The sequence below is a fragment of the Bos indicus x Bos taurus genome, chromosome 6 (assembly GCF_003369695.1).
Source record: "Bos indicus x Bos taurus breed Angus x Brahman F1 hybrid chromosome 6, Bos_hybrid_MaternalHap_v2.0, whole genome shotgun sequence".
NCBI lineage: Eukaryota > Metazoa > Chordata > Mammalia > Artiodactyla > Bovidae > Bos > Bos indicus x Bos taurus.
Genome location: NC_040081.1, coordinates 11,031,497 through 11,050,616, shown reverse-complemented (window position 1 = coordinate 11,050,616; position 19,120 = coordinate 11,031,497). Strand labels below are relative to the sequence as shown.

General features: G+C 34.7%; 1 protein-coding gene across 1 annotated transcript in view; it reads right to left on the bottom strand.

Annotated features, from left to right (window-relative positions):
* Positions 1-13,960: 13,960 nt before the first annotated feature.
* Positions 13,961-19,120, bottom strand: part of LOC113894006 (bifunctional heparan sulfate N-deacetylase/N-sulfotransferase 4) — a 323,217-nt gene continuing 318,057 nt past the window's right edge. The window contains exon 14 of the mRNA XM_027543739.1: positions 13,961-17,844. Within this exon, the coding sequence (XP_027399540.1) occupies positions 17,725-17,844 (120 nt within the window). The 3' untranslated portion in view covers positions 13,961-17,724. The remainder of the gene's footprint in view (positions 17,845-19,120) is intronic.

Sequence of the window (19,120 nt, the reverse complement as noted above, 5' to 3'; positions counted from 1 at the left end):
CAGTCCTTCCAATGAATATTCAGGGCTACATTTCCTTTAGGATTGACTAGTTGATTTTCTTTAGAATGGACTAGTTGGATCTCCTTGCAGTCCAAGGGACTCTTGAGTCTTCTCCAGCACCACAGTTCAAAGGCTTTAGTTCTTCTGTGCTCAGCTTTCTTTATGCTCCAACCCTCACATCTGTACATGACTACTGGCAAAAGCTTTGTTGACAAAGTGAAGTCTCTGCTTTTTAATACACCGTCTATTTGCCATGAAGTCATGGGACTGGATGCCATAATCTTAGCTTTTTTTGAATACGGAGTTTTAAGCCAGTTTTTCACTCTCATCTAGTCCTTGCTTTTCTTTGCATCCTACTTATAGTTGCATATGTTTCTGCCCTTTTGTAGTTTAGTAAAAAGATTTCTGTGTATTAAAAAAAATGTTTTTACTTCATTATCTTAAGCAATTTAGGCTTTCCCTAGTGTGGCACCTGGATTTAATCTCAACTCTGTAATTTGTTACCTGTGTGACCTTGATATTAATACACTCACCGTATCTGAGCCTTGGCTTTCCAATCTATCGAAAGAATATAACAGTACTTCTGCCTAGATTTGAGTAGTAGGTGAGGTAATGCATAATTCTGAGCATCCTTTCACAGGTGTGTTAGCCATTCAGATTTTCTCTTCTGTGCTAGGCTTATTATTGGTTTTCCTCTGTTGTTGTTCTACCAATTTTTCTTTCTTTCTTCTCTTTTTTTGGATGTGCCACATAGAATGTGGGATCTGAGTTTCCTGACCAGGGATCAAACTTGCTCCCTAGGCAGAGGAAGTGAGTTTTAACCACTGATCACCAGGGAGGTTCACCAGTTTTTCAATTGGGCAATCAGTTCAGGCTCTAAATTTCAAGTTGTATTATTTTCTGAAATTATTTGCATGCTTATCTTTCTCTTTTTCTAAGTGACTAGTGTCACCTGACTGAAGGTTTGGGCCTGGCTGGTACTGATGAGGAAGAAAGGAAGATGTGAGAGTAATTGATACCCTGACATAATAGATCATGCTAGATTCTGATTTCTCTTGTGAGGGGTATAGCATATGTCTATATCTTTCTATATATATGCACATAATTATTATTATTTTTAAAAAAGGTAAGGAAAGGAATTTCGGGTTTCTTAGTAGTATGATAGAAGACTTTTGTGACTAGTCAAAGGGAAAGAAAAAGCCTGGAGCTAAGATTGATTACAACAAGCCCCAAACACAGCATTTGAAATCTTACATCATATTGTTATATTATGTAGAATATTATTTATATAGATAGCTATTTAAGTGAATGTGAAATGTAATGAGTAATTTGGAAGTCTTGTCAATTTCCTAAAAATGGGAAATTAATGCAATGTTAAATGAGTCTGCATTATACAATTCTATTTTCAATTGTCTGTTCAATGAAAGCAATTACAGAATTCACTTTAATTTAATGACTTCCTTAGATACACTATTATAAAAAAAGACTTATAAAGTGATACTACATTTGTCATTCATTGTCCTTGCTGTTTGCATTTTGTCATTCTGCTCAGCTTGAATACTGATGTGCAGAAGTCTGTTTCATTTCTTTGTCTAATGCAGTAATCTTAAAATGTTTAGGATATTAGGTACTTAAAATAACAAATAACTTTTGTTACTTCATACATATGCCACACAAAGTTTTACTAATTCAAAATAACTATACAAAAATAATAGGTATACAAAAATGACATGAGATTTATTTTAAAAGGCATAATTTTGAGGAATAAGGAAAGAGTTGAAAATTTAAATCCTATTCCTTGTCAAATATCATTGACATCTGTGGTATTTATTTAAATCTAATCTTTTAACACAAAAGAAATACTTTTATTTATTTTTAGGAAAATTTTTTAAAGGTTTACTAACATTTTGAATTTTCAAAATGCAAAATTTAGTATTCTAAACCATAGTTTAATTTTTTTCATCAAATCAGCTAAATAGAGAATATATTAGTATCACTAATATATGTATATTAGTGTATATTGTCACCCTGCTTTATTTAACTTATATGCAGAGTACATCATGAGAAACGCTGGGCTGGAAGAAGCACAAGCTGGAATCAAGATTGCAGGGAGAAATATCAATAACCTCAGATATGCAGATGACACCACCCTTATGGCAGAAAGTGAAGAGGAACTCAAAAGCCTCTTGATGAAAGTGAAAATGAAGAGTGAAAAAGTTGGCTTAAAGCTCAACATTCAGAAAACGAAGATCATGGCATCCGGTCCCACTACTTCATGGGAAATAGATGGAGAAACAGTGGAAACAGTGTCAGACTTTGTGTTTTCGGGCTCCAAAATCACTGCAGATGGTGACTGCAGCCATGAAATTAAAAGACACTTACTCCTTGGAAGGAAAGTTATGACCAATCTGGATAGCATATTCAAAAGCAGAGACATTACTTTGCCAACAAAGGTCCGTCTAGTCAAGGCTGTGGTTTTTCCTGTGATCATGTATGGATGTGAGAGTTGAACTGTGAAGAAGGCTGAGCGCTGAAGAATTGATGCTTTTGAAGTGTGGTGTTGGAGAAGACTCTTGAGAGTCCCTTGGACTGCAAGGAGATCCAACCAGTCCATTCTGAAGGAGATCAGCCCTGGGATTTCTTTGGAAGGAATGATGCTAAAGCTGAAACTCCAGTACTTTGGCCACCTCATGTGAAGAGTTGACTCATTGGAAAAGACTGATGCTGGGAGGGATTGGGGGCAGGAGGAGAAGAGGATGACAGAGGATAAGATGGCTGGATGGCATCACTGACTCGATGGACGTGAGTCTGGGTGAACTCTGGGAGTTGGTGATGGACAGGGAGGCCTGGCGTGCTGTGATTCATGGGGTCGAAAAGAGTCGGACACGACTGAGCGACTGAACTGATTCAGTGTTTTGACTCATTAATTCTTTTCAATAAGTGTAGAAGTGCTTATAATACATTTATAATGATTGAAACATTAAAAATGTTTAGTTTATTGATATTCTACAATAAATATGTAGTAAACTGTAAACTTTTTTTTTTTTTATCATTTTTCATCTCAAGGCCCAAGTTTCAGTCATTTGAGTATATTTCTTTTAAGTATACACCTGGTACTCAGTATATATGGGCACACTGTAATCTCCCATGTGGAGACATGTTTCATTCTTTAGACAAAACAAAGAAATCTTAAAAATATAATATCATTCCTGAGCATGTGAGCATCTGGAAGGCAACTCCGTTTGTAAAAATTGCAGTAGATTTTTATTGTCTAGAATTATACAAATTTATCAATCCAAAATGCACTTACTGTTACTTAAGTGAATCAGTTGTGAAACTAAATTTGAAAAGTGCCCTTAACTTCAGATAAAAACCACACTCAATGAGCTGTAGATGACCATTAAGGAGGGTATGTTTCCAAATACTACTTATGACATTGTGCTCATTCTCCTTGATATCTCTTCAAGGTAAATTACTTGCTTATAGTTACTTTTTTCAAAATTTGATTTTTTTCGTATGATGAGCAGAAACAGTGCATTAGATCCTGCAAATACTCTTTTATGGGTTCACATCACTTCATTTCTGTGCTACCAGTGTCTTAATTTCTGTATTTAGTTGTGTTTATAATGAGTTACAATATGCATTTCACTTTATTCTTGAGACGTCTTACTTAGAATGTGCTTATGAACATTTTGTTCAGCTGCTGTATTGATGGCAGAAATTAAAGCTGATTGGGCATTTTGGTTAAATGACTTTTTACATACAAATTTAATAAACTCTGCATTTTGAGAAACTTTGAGGAAAGTATCCATTTTAATAATTTGATATTCCCTAAAAACACAAAATCGAGATACACTATTTTCTATTTTGTAGCTAACTTCTAGGTGCCTTCTTTAAATTAATGCTATATCTGGTAAGTTTGTGTGATTGCTTCAAATGTTAAATATTGTGGCTTCAGAGTCAAACACTTTTAATACTTTCATAGCTAAGAATTATATAGATTGTCCAAGTTTCCTAAATTCAGTTCAGTTCAGTCGCTCAGTCATATCTGACTCTTTGTGACCCCCATGGACTTCCCTGTCCATCACCAACTCCCGGAGCTTACTCAAACTCATGTCCATCAACGTGATGGACATCCAACCATCTCATCCTCTATTCTCTTCTCTTCCCGCCTTCGATCTTTCCCAGCTCAGGGCCTTTTCCAGTGAGTCAGTACTTTAATCACGTGGCCAAAATATTAGAGTTTCAGCTTCAGCATCAGTCCTTCCAATGAATATTCAGGACTGATTTCCTTGAAGATGGACTGGTTGGATCTCCTTGCAGTCCAAGAGACTCTCAAGAGTCTTCTCCAACACCACAGTTCAAAAGTGTCAATTCTTCGGCACTCAGCTTTCTTCCCAGTCCAACGCTCACATCCATACCTGACTACTGGAAAAACCATAGCCTTGACTAGACGGACCTTTGTTGGCAAAGTAGTGTCTCTGCTTTTTAACATGTTGTCTAGGTTGGTCATAGCTTTTCTTCCAAGGAGCAAATGTCTTTTAATTTCATGGCTGTGGTCACCATCTGCAGTGATTTTGGAGCCTCCCCCCTCAAATAAAGTTTGTCACTGTTTCCATTATTTCCCCATCTATTTGCCATGAAGTGATGGGACTGGATGCCATGATCTTGGTTTTCTGAATGTTGAGATTTAAGCCAACTTTTTCACTCTCCTCTTTCACTTTCATCAAGAGGCTCTTAGTTCTTCGCTTTCTGCCATAAGGGTGGTGTCATCTGCTTTTCATTGTTCAAAATCAGAATGTTTAATGTGACAGTTGTCCCTGTAAGTTGGATCATATTTCTGGGTTTTAGACCTCAGAAGGGTGGGAGGGGTGTATAGACCAGAATTCACAAGTGGTACCAATCTCTGCGGGGCTTCCCAGGTGGCACAGTGGTAAAGAATCTACCTGCCAATACTGGACATACAGGAGACGGGTTCAGTTCCTGGGTTGGGAAGATTCCCTGGAGCAGGAAGTGGCAACCCACTTCAATATACTTGCCTAAAAAATGCCATGGACAGTGCAGCCTGGAGGGCTACAGTCCAGGTGGTTGCAAAATGTCAGATACAATTGATTACTCATGCGTGCACCAATCTCTGCAGAGGCAGTAGAGCTTTTTAAAAGATACTGTAATGAGAAAAAAAAATTTTTTTGTATCATTCCAGCCTGAAAAAAAATTTGCCTTTGAACTAACCACCTATTATATATCAGGTTAGAGAATTTTTTGACCTGAAATGATATTGATGACTGTCAAATCTCTTCCCAGGACTGCATACATAGACACTCATATAATAACCACCTATTCCATTAATATGGGTTTTTGGAATTTTCTTCACTATGACCTCTGTAATTCCCATCTCTCCCATCAATTTAAACTAAGAAGTGTTGGGGCTGGTGCTCTGGGACGACCCAGAGGGATGGTATGGTGAGGGAGGAGGGAGGAGGGTTCAGGATGGGGAATACGTGTATACCTGTGGCGGATTCATGTTGATATATGGCAAAACCAATACAATATTGTAAAGTTAAATAATAAAATTAAAAAAATAATAAACTAAGAAGTGTTTCCTAACCTACTGCCTGTGTCACGTTCCTTCTGTGTGTGTGTGTGTGTGTCTGTGCATTTATAAGACATTTTTATTGTTTTTTTTTTTTTTTACTTTTAAATCTTTTAAATTGAAGTATAATTGACATGCAACATTATGTTAGTTTCAGGTATACAATATAATGATTCAATATTTATACATATTGTGAAATGATCAACACAAGTCTAGTTAACATCTGTAAACCTCCATAGTTATAATTTTTTCTTGTGATAAGAACTTTTAAGATTTTCTTTCTTAGCATCTTTTAAATATGCAATACAGTATTATTACCTATAATAGCCACACTGTACATTATATTCCCATCAAGTCCCTTCTTATTTCTCCTTGTAAAGCCATGGAGAGTTTTAACAGAATACTAACATTCTGCATTGAAATGATTGGTCATATGCTTCTTCCCTTGCTTTACTCTAAACAACTGGAAGGCAGAAGGTGTATCTTTTTCATTAACATGTGGCAATTGTGAATTGTTTTAAGAGTTCTATAATATCAAAGGGCTTCCCAGGTTGCACTGGTGGTAAAGAATCCACCTGCCAGTGCAGGAGACATAAGAGATGTGGATTCAATCCTGGGTTGGCAAGATCCCCTGGTGGAGGGCATGGCAACACACTCCTCCAATATTCTTGCCTGGAGAATCACATGGACAGAGTTGGCTGATGGGCTACAGTTCATGGTATCACAAAGAGTCAGACACGACCGCAGAGACTTAGCATGCACACATAAATATCTATTTAGTGACTGAATGACTCATGTATGTGAAGCTATAGCTGAAATGTCAATCCATCTGAAAGGGGTCAATCAATTTCAAGCATCTCTGATATAGACTCTCTGAGGGTCTGAGATACAAGAAATATTTCAACTGATTATAAAGAATGGATATTTGAGAATAGTTGGCATCATCTTACACATTTAAATTAATGATCTGAAAACAATCAGATGGATATGCATAGGCCTGGGCATTGGTAGATCAATGCTATAAAAAAATGTTAATTCCTTTGATTTTGACCCAGGTTCAAGGAGTTTTTTGAAAGAAGTTCATAAGTACAATGTTATCACTTATTTTTATATTTCCTGATTAGTGAAAGCTAAATGATATATCTTAGGAGCAGATCAACTAATTTTATTGTGTTCATTTTTATATTCTGGATGGAAAAATCAATATAAAAATAAATTTACAGAGTAAATTATTAGATTAATATGGTAGTGGTCATAAAGATATTAGATATAGTTCAACAATAAAACAGCATGGCCATATACGTTTTTATTGTCTGTTATCTCATTGTGTAAAGTCACGATTTATAAAGTGAAATAGTACTTTAACTCTCTTGCCAGGTATAGCTATCTTTTCATTTGATGATTTTCAATCTTATGAATAACAGTGTCTTCTTGTTATAGTAGAAGATACTATAGAAAGCACATTTGAAAATGTCACTTGCATATTCCTCTTAAATTTAATCCAATTATTCTATCAAATGATTAATGTTAAAGTTAGTCATTTTAATTAAAAATTTATCTTGGCGCTGTTCATACTGAGTAGCTTAGCTATACACAGGCATCTCTGAACTCTCTTCCTATCACTGCAATTTTGTCTATAATATCCTGATGATATTTTGAGCTTGAATGGCTCTAACGTTTGTAGTATGTGAAACTCTCACAGGGCTTTGTAGGTAGGTGATAGAGGTCTAACAAGCTCCTTCAGGAATGGTTCCATGATTTGCTCACATTTTACAAACCTTCCAGATATGTTTCTTTCTTATTTATACTTATGTTTTGAAGTCCCTAGGGTTTATCCCTAATGCCTAAACCTTGATAAAGTTTGCTAAATATAATAAAATGCCATATTTAGCAAATCTGAACTACATTAAGCTTTAAAACTTAAAATGATTAAATTAGTTTACCTTTGAATGTACTTTATAGGTTCATATATGCCCCCACGAAATACAAACTTGTAAAAACCTAAGTTATCCAAACTGAATATGTCTTATTAATTTAAAAAACTGTGTTCAACCTTTTTGAAGTTCTTAATGATGGAATAAAAACAGATATATGGCCATATGAAGGGAAGAGATAAAATGAATGTGATTGTTTTATTTCAAAAATTGCTATCCAAGAAACTCAAATCAACTGAAAAAAACAAAAATTTTGGAAAGCCATCAGATAGTACCAAACCAAAACAATTCAAAGATTTTCATAACTCTCCCAGGTTCCCCATAATGAAAACTATTACTTTAGAAATAACACTGGGGAAAAAATTTCCTCATGCTTAATATCAGCTAAATTATATAATGCATGGAGGAAACTAGGGACTAATTAATATTAATGAGATGACATGAGTTTGATTCAAACCCACTCCAAGTATTCTTGCCTGGATAATCCCATGGACAAAAGAGCCTGGCAGGCTACAGTCCACAGGGTCGCGAACAGTGGGATGTGACTAAGGCAATTTAGCACACACACAGATGTCTTAATAAGCATGTCTAAAATCTTATATTACACATATAATAATTTTATACAAAAAGAAGACAACTGCACAATATTTTTGATGGAAAGACTGGATGATTTAATGATATTTTAAATTACATTTTATATATAATGCAGTTCCATTGAAAACATTAATAGAATTAATGTATTTATTTACTTTTCTCAAGTACTAAAATTGTGTTGGAGAATAAACAAGAAGAGACAGAACTTTTGAAGAAAAAAGAATTCTAACAATATAAACTAAAAGCTCTATTGATCAACAAAGCTTAATACTGGTGCAATAATATTTCAGTAGAAGTACATGAATGGCCCATTTTTAAAACTTGATAAAAATGGCATGCTAAGTCTGTAGGGGGAATGAAGGAGAGAAATTTGGACAACTGCTGTGACTTGACATGGCAGCAGTGGTTTACTGTGGGATAATGAGGCACCAGCATTCCTCCGGGAGAAGTAGAAGGCATGTTAATATTTGGTGGGGACTTTTTCTCAAACATAGAAAGCACCTCTAATACCTATCTGTAGTAATATAATACATAATACACTTGAAACAATTTTATTAATATGAATGGAGGCTAATTGGCTCAATAAAATTGGTGACTGTACAATTGCAGAATAGTGTCAATATGAACAAATGTAGCCTAAATTAAAATATGCTTTTAATTATATATGGACCAGTCAGTAATATATAATACATAGACAAAAAAAACCTTTCTGTTAAGTATTTGGGTGTCATGGACAAACATTTTTTGTTATTATCTTCATAAATGCTAAGAAAAGTACAATTTCATATAATATTACCAATGTAGTATGTTAAAGTGTGCCTATTATTTACTGTTCCCAAATTTCTTGTTCATTTGAATAACCTTACGATGATTATTTTAATCAAAAATACTATCCTAATTACCCACACTAACTTTGTTTTCTTATTTAAATATGATTTAAGCATGTTAAAAAGGAAAATGGTGAATTTTTAGCAACTTTTCGTTTGTAATTTCCACTTGATCCATTCACATTCAAAATCCTTTTAAATTAAATTATTGGTTGCTAAATTATGACTTGATAAATTATGGATGTGAAGTAGCTATCACCTATATATCAACTAAAATGAATGCCATTTGCTTAATCATGTAAATGCTATGCTTAATTTTCTTCCTATTTTTAAACTTATTTTAACAATGAATTCAATGATTTGAGGTTTTATTTTCTTTTTTATCTAAATCTAACATCAAGACATATGTAGCAGACCTGCAGCCTTTACAGAAATTAGTAAGCATCAGTGTGTCTAAGAGAAAGTGACCTTTCCAGATCTCTTTGGTTTCCTCCTAGCAAGGTAAGGAGCTTCCCTGGTGACTCAGACGGTAAAGAATCTGCCTGCAATGCAGGACACCTAGGTTGAGTCCCTGGGTTGGGAAGATGCCCTGGAGAAGGGAATAGCAATCCACTCCAGTATTCTTGCCTGGAGAATTCCATGGACAGAGGAGGCTGGTGGGCTACAGTCCAAGAAGTCGCAAAGAGTCAGACACGATTTGACTGAGATCTAAGACTTTCACTTTAGCAAGGTAAACAGCAGCAACAATAAAAGACAATCCCTTGCTAGAATTTAACAACGGATAAAGTCAAGGATTTTATTTTATAACCCTCTTATAAGTTTCTCGCTTTGTGCTCTTTGAGATGCAAGCCACAATCTCTGATGTCCTGGGTGCTGCTTCTCTTCTAGGCTTCTTGGGTCACAAGGATGCCCTGACCTGCCCAATTCTACCCTCCAGGACTGCTCTGATGTTTCCCCAAAGAGTTAGGTTTATTTCTGTGGCTTTCCTTGTTTTCCTGGATTCTTCATGTGATGGGCTTTCTAAGACCAGTACCTGAATGCCGTATTTTAGCATCCCACACAATCACTGTTTTCTCCAGTGCTCATCTTTTTGATGACTTTTCTTATTTGGCTGCTCTGTGAATTCTGGGTCTTTTATGATTCTAGTGGAATAGATCTGAGCAGTTTCTTCCTTTTAAAAAAAGTTGTAAAGGAGGCTAGGAAACAATGCATTCGGCATCTTCTCTGGAGCAGTGGAGGAGTCTGCCATAAATCCATAGAACTTACTGCTGTAGCTTTGAGCTTCGAAACAGACCAATTTGCTTTTCTTTCTGTAGGGTCTAATTCATTAGATTCCTGTTATAAAACTTTCATTGGAGAAGATGAATTGTAAAATCAACTAGAAAGAAAGAATTTGGTGATAAGTAGTATGAGTGTCATAATGTGAAGAATAAAATGCTATAGACAAAATAAAAGTATTTATTTGCTGCTGTTAGAAGTGAAACAGCTTGAAAAAGATAATAGTACTGCATTCCCAGTGATGATAAATTTCAGGGTTTTTTTCCAAACCATAATATTTTGGCATGCTTCCTATATTGGAGGTGTGATTACTGCTCTGTATTATTACAGCACACATACACATGATAATGTGTACACATTTACATATGGATTTGTGTATATAGGGCTTCCCTGGTAGCTCAGACAGTAAAGAATCTGTCTGCAATGCAAGAGACCCAGGTTTGATCCCTGGGGATCAGAAAGATCCCCTGGAGAAGGGAATAACTACCTACTCCAGTATTCTTGTCTGGAGAATTCCATGGACAGAGGAGCCTGGTGGGCTACAATCCATGGGGTTGTGAAGAGTTGGACACGACTGAGCAACTAGCACTAACTAAGGCAGACACACACACACACACACATCCGTATATTCCATATATATACTATATATAAATATACATATATATAACGTGTATTTTCCTGACTAGGGAAGATGATTTGATCTGAAAACGAGGACTATTACTCCTCTTCTATCTAAGGCTGGCGTTAGAGATAAGTCCCTTGCTCACAAGTTTCTTTCCTAGTCTGTAGATAAGATTGTTTGGCAGCATTCTTAAATATAAGAATAAATTAAATACTTGAAAAATAGAAATATTTCTACACAATTAATCAGCCAATCAAACATTAGCTATCATTCTCCATCAAATGTTATATCCTTTTTCTTACTGCTAATATCATAGTCCTCAGAATGAGAAGGGAATATAAAGCTGAGATTTTCATTTTATTATTTTCCTTTAAAATTCCAATTTATTCTGTTTTTAAAGACTTAAAAATGTGTGAAAATTACTACTCTTTCAAGATCATTCCAATTGCCTTGTTTACTAAAAAGCATTTTTTATTAAAAGGAAATTTACCTTTCTATAACTTCTATCTCCTTTTGTGACAGGGTCTTGAGACGAACACATTTTTGAAACCTATTCTTATTCTTGCTGACTTCATTTTCCTTGTCAATACCCAAACTTCTGTTAAGACATTTCCAGTTTCTGTATGTCCTCTACATGTATTATGCTTCTTAGCATCTTGGCTTTACTTTTAATTATTTTCACTACAATTTATTGAGGGTTTATACAAATTTCTAGCAAACTCCAGGCACAGGGAGGCATCACAATGATGAACAAAAGAAAAGCCCTTTTTTCATGAACCTTATAATATAGCTCGGGGAAGCAGACAAATGAACAAACAATTTATAGGTCAGTTGGTAAGTGTGGTAGGGAGAAGAACCAAGTAGGTAAAGAGTTGGGAGATTGATGGTGTGGGGTCTGGAAAGACTTGTCTGATAAGGTGACATTTAAGACTCGAAGGAGGGAGGGGGATGAGGAGGAGGTGCCTGGGGAAATTGTATTCATGCTAAGGGAACAGGGAGTGTGAAAACTCTGGCCTCCTGTTTGGCATATGCTCAGAGGAAAGTAAGGAGGCTGGTGTGAACTGAAGATGGTGACAAAGGGAAAGTGATGGGAAAGGTGGTCAAAGAACTGCTCTGATTGATGTGGAAAATAGGTACAGGCACCCACATCTGTAAGTGAGAAGTGTTATTAATTCCCTTTGAGAAGATAGTGGGGGCTTGAATTCGGGTGCCAAGTTTGGGTATGATGCAGCATTCTTAGGGTCTAAAGAGTTTGGAAGATAAAGCTGACAGGATTTGTTGAAATCTAGATATATTTGGGGTCTCAAAACTTTAAATATGTACACTCTTTTAAATCTCAAAAAGAGTTGTCTGAGACTGTTTGTATCTGAATCACATGAGGAATTTGGACATTCTATCTCATCTAGATTTATGTCCTGACAATTAGTTTTCTGTGGAATATTTTTTGCAAAAATAGTTGCAGACTTGCCCATGTGCACATATTGTCACATTCAATGATCTATTATTTATAGATTACACTGTTTTTTTTTTCTCCATTTAAAGAAATTAGGTTGATATTTTCTAGAACTTATCAATGGGAACTTCTCTTTTCCCTTATTCCTCAATAATAATGCCTAAACAATATTGCATTGTTGTTTTTATAAATATGATGACATGATGATCTACTTTGCACATTCTCTCAGTGTTATGATGAATAAATCCATCCCTTCCAGGAAACTTGAATTTAATGAGCATATTTCAGTGTTCAAATATAAATTTTTATTCATTGTTCTTGGACTTTAGTTTCTTTTATCCCATGCTCATTTCTTGGGTTTCTATCCTCAGTTCTTTATTCAGGAAGAAATGAGGCTCAGAGGAATCCCATGATTTGGTCACCCATATAAAAATAGTTGACAGAATTAGAATTTTAAAATGTGGAGATGTTTTAAGTGATTCTGTGTTATTGCCTTCTTATTACCTATAACTGTCTTGTGGCTGTGGATTCTTGTGATTTGAATATACTTAATTAAATTTATATGAAACCAACTCTCTTGGGACATGCTTTTTTAAGATGAGTATTGTACATCTAAAATAGATAACGCACAAAGTAGTTAACAATAGCAAACACTCTTACAGTGGCCAGCTACTGTTTGATGTATTTTAACTCACATAATTGTCACAATAACCTCAAGAGGTGGCTGTTATTATTATCCACAATGTGGAGCTGAGACAATTGTAGCACGGTGAGTGTAAGGAATGTGCCTAAGGAAACTTACACAGTGCTAAGTGGGATTCAGTTCAGTTTAGTTCAGTTCAGTCGCTCAGTCGTGTCCGACTCATTGCAACCCCGTGAACCCCAGCACGCCAGGCCTCCGTGGGATTGCAAGGAGTTGAACTGTGACTCTGGCTTCAGAAATCTATGTACCACATTATGCACTGGGTTTCTTCAGGTTGAAATAATTCAAATAGTTTGATAGACTTTGTCACAGAAATCACGAGGGAGTCTTATTCATTGGTTCATTTCAGAGACTAGCACGCATGCTGATAAATGCTCACTTTATTATTTCTATTGATTGAAGTTGGCTGAGGGAAGAAGCGGTTGGAGATTGTATGTATTGTATGTTACCTGTGACAAAGGCATAACTTCTTATTACCTAAGTCTGTTGTAGTCTTTCATTTCAGCTTTGCCATGCTACTGAAATGGGATCCATGTGTCCTCAGGGTCTTATCTGAGGGAACAGCATTTATCTCTTCAATATAAAGCTATAGGTTTGGTGATAGTGGTAAGAAGACTGTAGTGGGTAGCCATTTCCTTCTTCAGGGGATCTTTCCAACCGAACCTGGATCTCCTGCATGCAGGTGGACTCCTTACTGGCTGAGCCACCAGGGAAGCCAGCTAAATAAAAATTTGAAGAGAGAGATTTACAAGGGAGATATTCTATTAGATAAACGGAGGGAGAAGTAAGTAGGAGGAAATGGATAAAGAGACCTTAATAGAATGGACTGAGATGGAAAACTTTTGCTCTGAATACTTATCAAAATAATAGCAGGGAGCCATACAAAAATTTTTTTTGGATAATGATGGTGAAGAAAATTTCTATTTTTAACCAAATACAGTTAATTATATGTTTAAGATATATATGCTTTATTATTAAAGGGAGTAGAAAAACATATACTTGTTTGATGAACCAAGAAAGAGTGGTTTGAATATTATACATTATTTCTATAAGAAACATGTTTCAGCATAACTACATTAGGCATTGCAGTTAGTTGTTTAAATATATTCTCATTTAATGTTTACAATGACCCAGTAAGTAATACTCCGTTGTCTCTATTTTACAGAAAAGAAAACTGTGACTCAGAGAAGTTCCACAAATTTTTGAGGCTACACAATTTGCTCAAGGCAGGATTGAGATGTAAAACCCAGATACCCCAAATCCACTCTCCTAGCTTCCTGGTTACACTTGTTATATGTTTGGAATTCAGGGAGTGTGTATAGAGCAAAAGAAGGAAAAGGGAAAGAAAAAGATTCATCTGTTGATTAAAACTTTGGGCTTCAGAGGAGAAACAACATTACTTTAGTGACCATACCAGCAATAGTATTTATTCTGAAGAAATGAGAACCAAAGATACGTTATGCATGTACTATTAATACATCAGTTATTTAACAATTTCAGTAAATGCAGAGTTCTTTCTGCTTTTCCTGCTCACCTCACAGGCTCACACAAGAATATAATCATTTGTGTATATATATATATATATATATATATACACACACACACACACTCATCTATATCTATATATATAGTAGACTATATATATGTACTCATGGCCAAGCTGTGTTCCTATAGTTGAAGTTAAACCATATATGCAAGACTGTTTGATTTCTTTATTTCTAAAATTATTGACCACAATTGTTTTCAAGCAAACTCCACCAAGCAAATAGTTAATATGTTATCTAGCCACCAAAAACAGGCTTTCAAAATATCATTGGGCTATAAATTGCTTGCATAATTGAATCAACACTCATGGTCAACAGGTTACTTTATGTCATATTAAAACAGTGAGACAGAAGAACGAAAACTCCATAAGGTACATGTGAATGGGTTTGTTGAAATCAAGGCAAATAAAATCTCTTATTGGATGGAGAACTTTTTTTTTTTAGAAAAAATATAGTGTTAGAGGAATATATATTTTCTTCTCTAGCATTCTCCCTTGTTGCTTAATTATTTTGAGGCCATTGTTAAATACAAGCAAAATTTGTTTTTGCATGAGATTTGTAATGTAATTTTTAGAGACTGGTATTTGACAAGCACACATATTTTGATATAGATTTATATCAAATATTGTCTCATCTTTATTAATGTAATCAATTATTATATTTGTAAATTAAGCAATTGGAATAAAGAAAAAGAAGGAATGAAGAGAAGATACTGGCTTGTTTGTTTAAAGGTTTTAGGAAGTTCTTTAAAATTTTAAAAAGCATGTCATTCAAAATGAAGATAATTTATTTAGAAGGTTAAATAATTATGTATGTTAAATCTTGAGTCAATAGTTCAATAGCCAGTGGGTGAAATTTGGGGAAATGAAGATATTCTTAAAACTGAAAGTTTTCAGATTTATTATAATCTCACAGCCCAGAGTCCCTCTAAGTAGTTCACTGTAAGAGATGAATTACATAATTAAATTTTGTTTTGTCTGTATTATCAGTCTTAGTAAGAAAAATGTACACACTGATTGAAATGAACCAGGGGAGAAGAGACTAGTTGAACTTGGAATTTGGGGGAATTTTGCTCCCAGCTCTCTGCACATAGGTGAATGATACTGTATATATTACTTGGAAAAAATAAGAAAATGCTGAAAATTAGTTACATTAAAAAAAAATCTAGAGATAAGTTGGACTCTTAATTACATGAATTTTACCCAATATGAAAAGTATCTCATCTGATTTCTATAAATATCTATGGGGGAAAAAAGTTAATCTCTAGTTCACAAAAGAAAAAATTAGAATGCAAACTGGAGGAAATTAACAAAAAAGCTAGAGCTCTAAATACACAATTGTTATGATTTTAGTGTGCTTAATGGAATGCTATCAAGCACATGCTCACCTAAGTAACAGTAAGATTGAGAAATTAAGCCTCATGCCTAACAAAGAATCAACAAAAGCATCAGTTTGTGGTTTGTATCAACACATGTCCAGAAAAAATCTTAACATTTTCTGAAAAATAGAGCCTTTAGATGCAGTAGGAAAACGAAAAGCAAACAAAAATCTTAATAAAGTACAAATCCAAAGTTGAATCCCGAAATAAACTATGTAAAAATTATTGGTTCTCTTTTAGATTATACTTGAATTGTTTGCTTAAAACCACAAACAACAAATAAACAAAAACAAAGATCTTCCATTTCCTTTGAAGAATTATGTCAAGCATAATGTTATTTACAGCCTGTAGAAAAATTACTCTGGTGAAGGATGAATTCATAGGTAACGTTCCAAATTTACTTTGATTTTCTGTTCTGTTTAAATTTTACCCTCATGTATCACTGAAAAGACTAACAAAGCTTTAATGTATCTTCATTGACAAATGAGACAACCATTCACCTAGCATGACAATTTCCAAATGGGAGAGTAACCTACAACTCTAAGACAGGAAGAGTATCATTTCTTCTCCAGAAATTAATTTTTGGATGACATGGCTGAGAAATAGGTTTTAATTTAGAGAATTTGTGGTGTTTAAAGAGGTAAATTTTAGATTACATTTCTTCTGTTAAATAGGCATTAAAAACATAATCTTCTGCATTAGTATATGCACTGGCATGCATAAAAGTCCATGGTTTAAATGACTGACATATACTATATAAAAGGCATGAGTACCTCACTCTACCTGTAAACACATATGAGGATTTTCATTCCAGCCTTATCAATAAAGTTTTTTTTTTCCTTCTGGGATAGAGAAAAAAATATATAAATACTACATCATTATCAAAGTGGAAATACCTAGATTAATAGTATGGTAATGGCGTGCTGCGATTCATGGGGTAGCAAAGAGTCGGACACGACTGAGCGACTGAACTGAACTGAACTGAAGATTTTTACCCATGGAAAGATGGCCTTAAACATAGTAGTTAATATTATGTAAAGTACGCACTTTCACAGTCATTTATCCCCCAAATCTCTGATAGATGGTGTTGGAACCACAATGCAAAATTCACCGAGAATTGCATGTTGGCCAGATAAAATACTATTATGAGCTACTTGCAGATGGTATCCTCCTACAAGATCAAAACAGATCAAGCATGTGGGAGGTTACAACTTTACAACTTGGGCAAGTCAAAGACGTTCCTAAAGAGGATTAACAGAGGAAAACGTATTTTATTTACTCTATAAATAGAATAAATAATAACTGCTCAAAATAAGAACATAAGATTACACTGATAATTTCACAACAAATGCAAAATTGTTTTCAAATTAGCAAGGGAAAATGTATACCCTTAATTCTGATATTGGGTTACTACCAGTCTCATTTACAGATATCACAGTGTGTTTCTTAAGATTTCAACTTGTCAATTGCATATAATCAGGGTTCTCAGTAAAACATAGTTTCCAAAATTTTATGGTTAAAGGAGGAACTGGGTTGTGTCATGATCCCCACACTGGAAGCTGGATAATGCCATAAAAGCCCACATTATTTCCCAAAAGCTCACATAGGAATTATGCTAGTAATCGCCAATGCGTGCATATATAATAGTTTTCATTTTTATGAAAAAGATAGGAGATTTATTCACACGGTCCTCTATTGACAATCACAAATGCATTAAAGGGATAAAAGATGGGGAGTTTGCTTTTCGGTTTCATAGTAAAAGTCAGTGTCTTGTGAGTCTTAGTTCTCCTCTCCAGTGCTATCTCACTTTTTGAAGCTCCTGTCTCAGCCATGATGGTAGAGGCTGCCCCAGTCTGTGTAACAGTTTGGACAGTTCCACATTATGATCTCGGTAGTAATTAGAGAGGAAGGTTCTAGACTGAAAGCAAAAAGAAGACAAAGGGAGTTATTAGTTCATTAAATGAGATTTTGCAAATTTATTAAGAAATTCTCCAGCAATGGGACTGCATATAAAACAGGCATTTCTTTCTATTTTCCCACGGATGCCACTTATTTTTACCTTTAGGAAAGATTTGACAGAAGTATAGTTGCAAAATAAAAATGGGTCCAGGAATAACTTATATAGCTTATTTTTCCTAGAGCATTTGGAGAATTAGCTTTTTGAATTTTTTAAACTGAAGTATAATTTGACTTACAATATTATATTAGTTTTGGGTATACAACATTGAGTCAATATTTTTGTACATTAAATACCATCTGTCAGTGAGGAGGGCATGGTGTCCCACTCAATATAAAGCACACTTATTTACTGAGGGACTGATGAAGAGGTTGATGAGAGGCATGTAATACTAAAGAAGAATGAGGTAAGTAGGCACCAGATGTGGCACAAAATCTACGAAAAGAAACACTTAGGTTTATGAAATTGGTCACTCTCTGTAAAATTGGGTCACAGCATTAAGATAATCAGTCAACGTAATCATAAAAGCTGAATTTCATGATTAAATAAATAACTTGCCATGTTATAAAATGCTTTCTATATTCATTTAGGACCAAAACAGATTTTTTTGAAAAACCATTAAGCTTTTCTACTTCACAAATATTACAAGGTCTTATTATAAAGGTCATTAAAGTGATCTTTCCTGGAATTTTTATGTTCCTAACCAAGCTGGAGTGATTGACAATTTTTAGATGAACGGCTGAAAAAAGGATTATAAAATAAGTCTGTGGTTTTAGTTTATTTTATTCCAAGAAGACAAAAAACTTGTTAATGGGTTTTTCTCTGGATGTCATTTATCTTATTTTAGAATCCACTGAACATAGTTCTGTGTCTTTTTGATAAAATAATAGAGGTGAATGTTTTTCCTGTGAAATATGGGCAGCCTTTTCCATTTGGTCAAACTTAAACCATCTCTCTTAAACCCCTCCCAATATTTTAGCACAAATTAGTCTCTTTCCTCCTAAAATTCCCTTAGCAACTTATATACTGTGGAAATGAATTCCAGATAACTACTTTTTTTCTTGTCCGCTCACTAGGTTTTTCACCGCATTTCTTCCCTTTGAGTGGATTGTGAACACTTCAAATTCTGGATAAGATGTTTATAGAAGTAGTGGAGTTGTTACACTGATTTCTTGGGAGATCAACGTGATTTTTGAAGCCTTTTTGAAATTATTGGGTTCAAAGGTGTAGTTTGAGA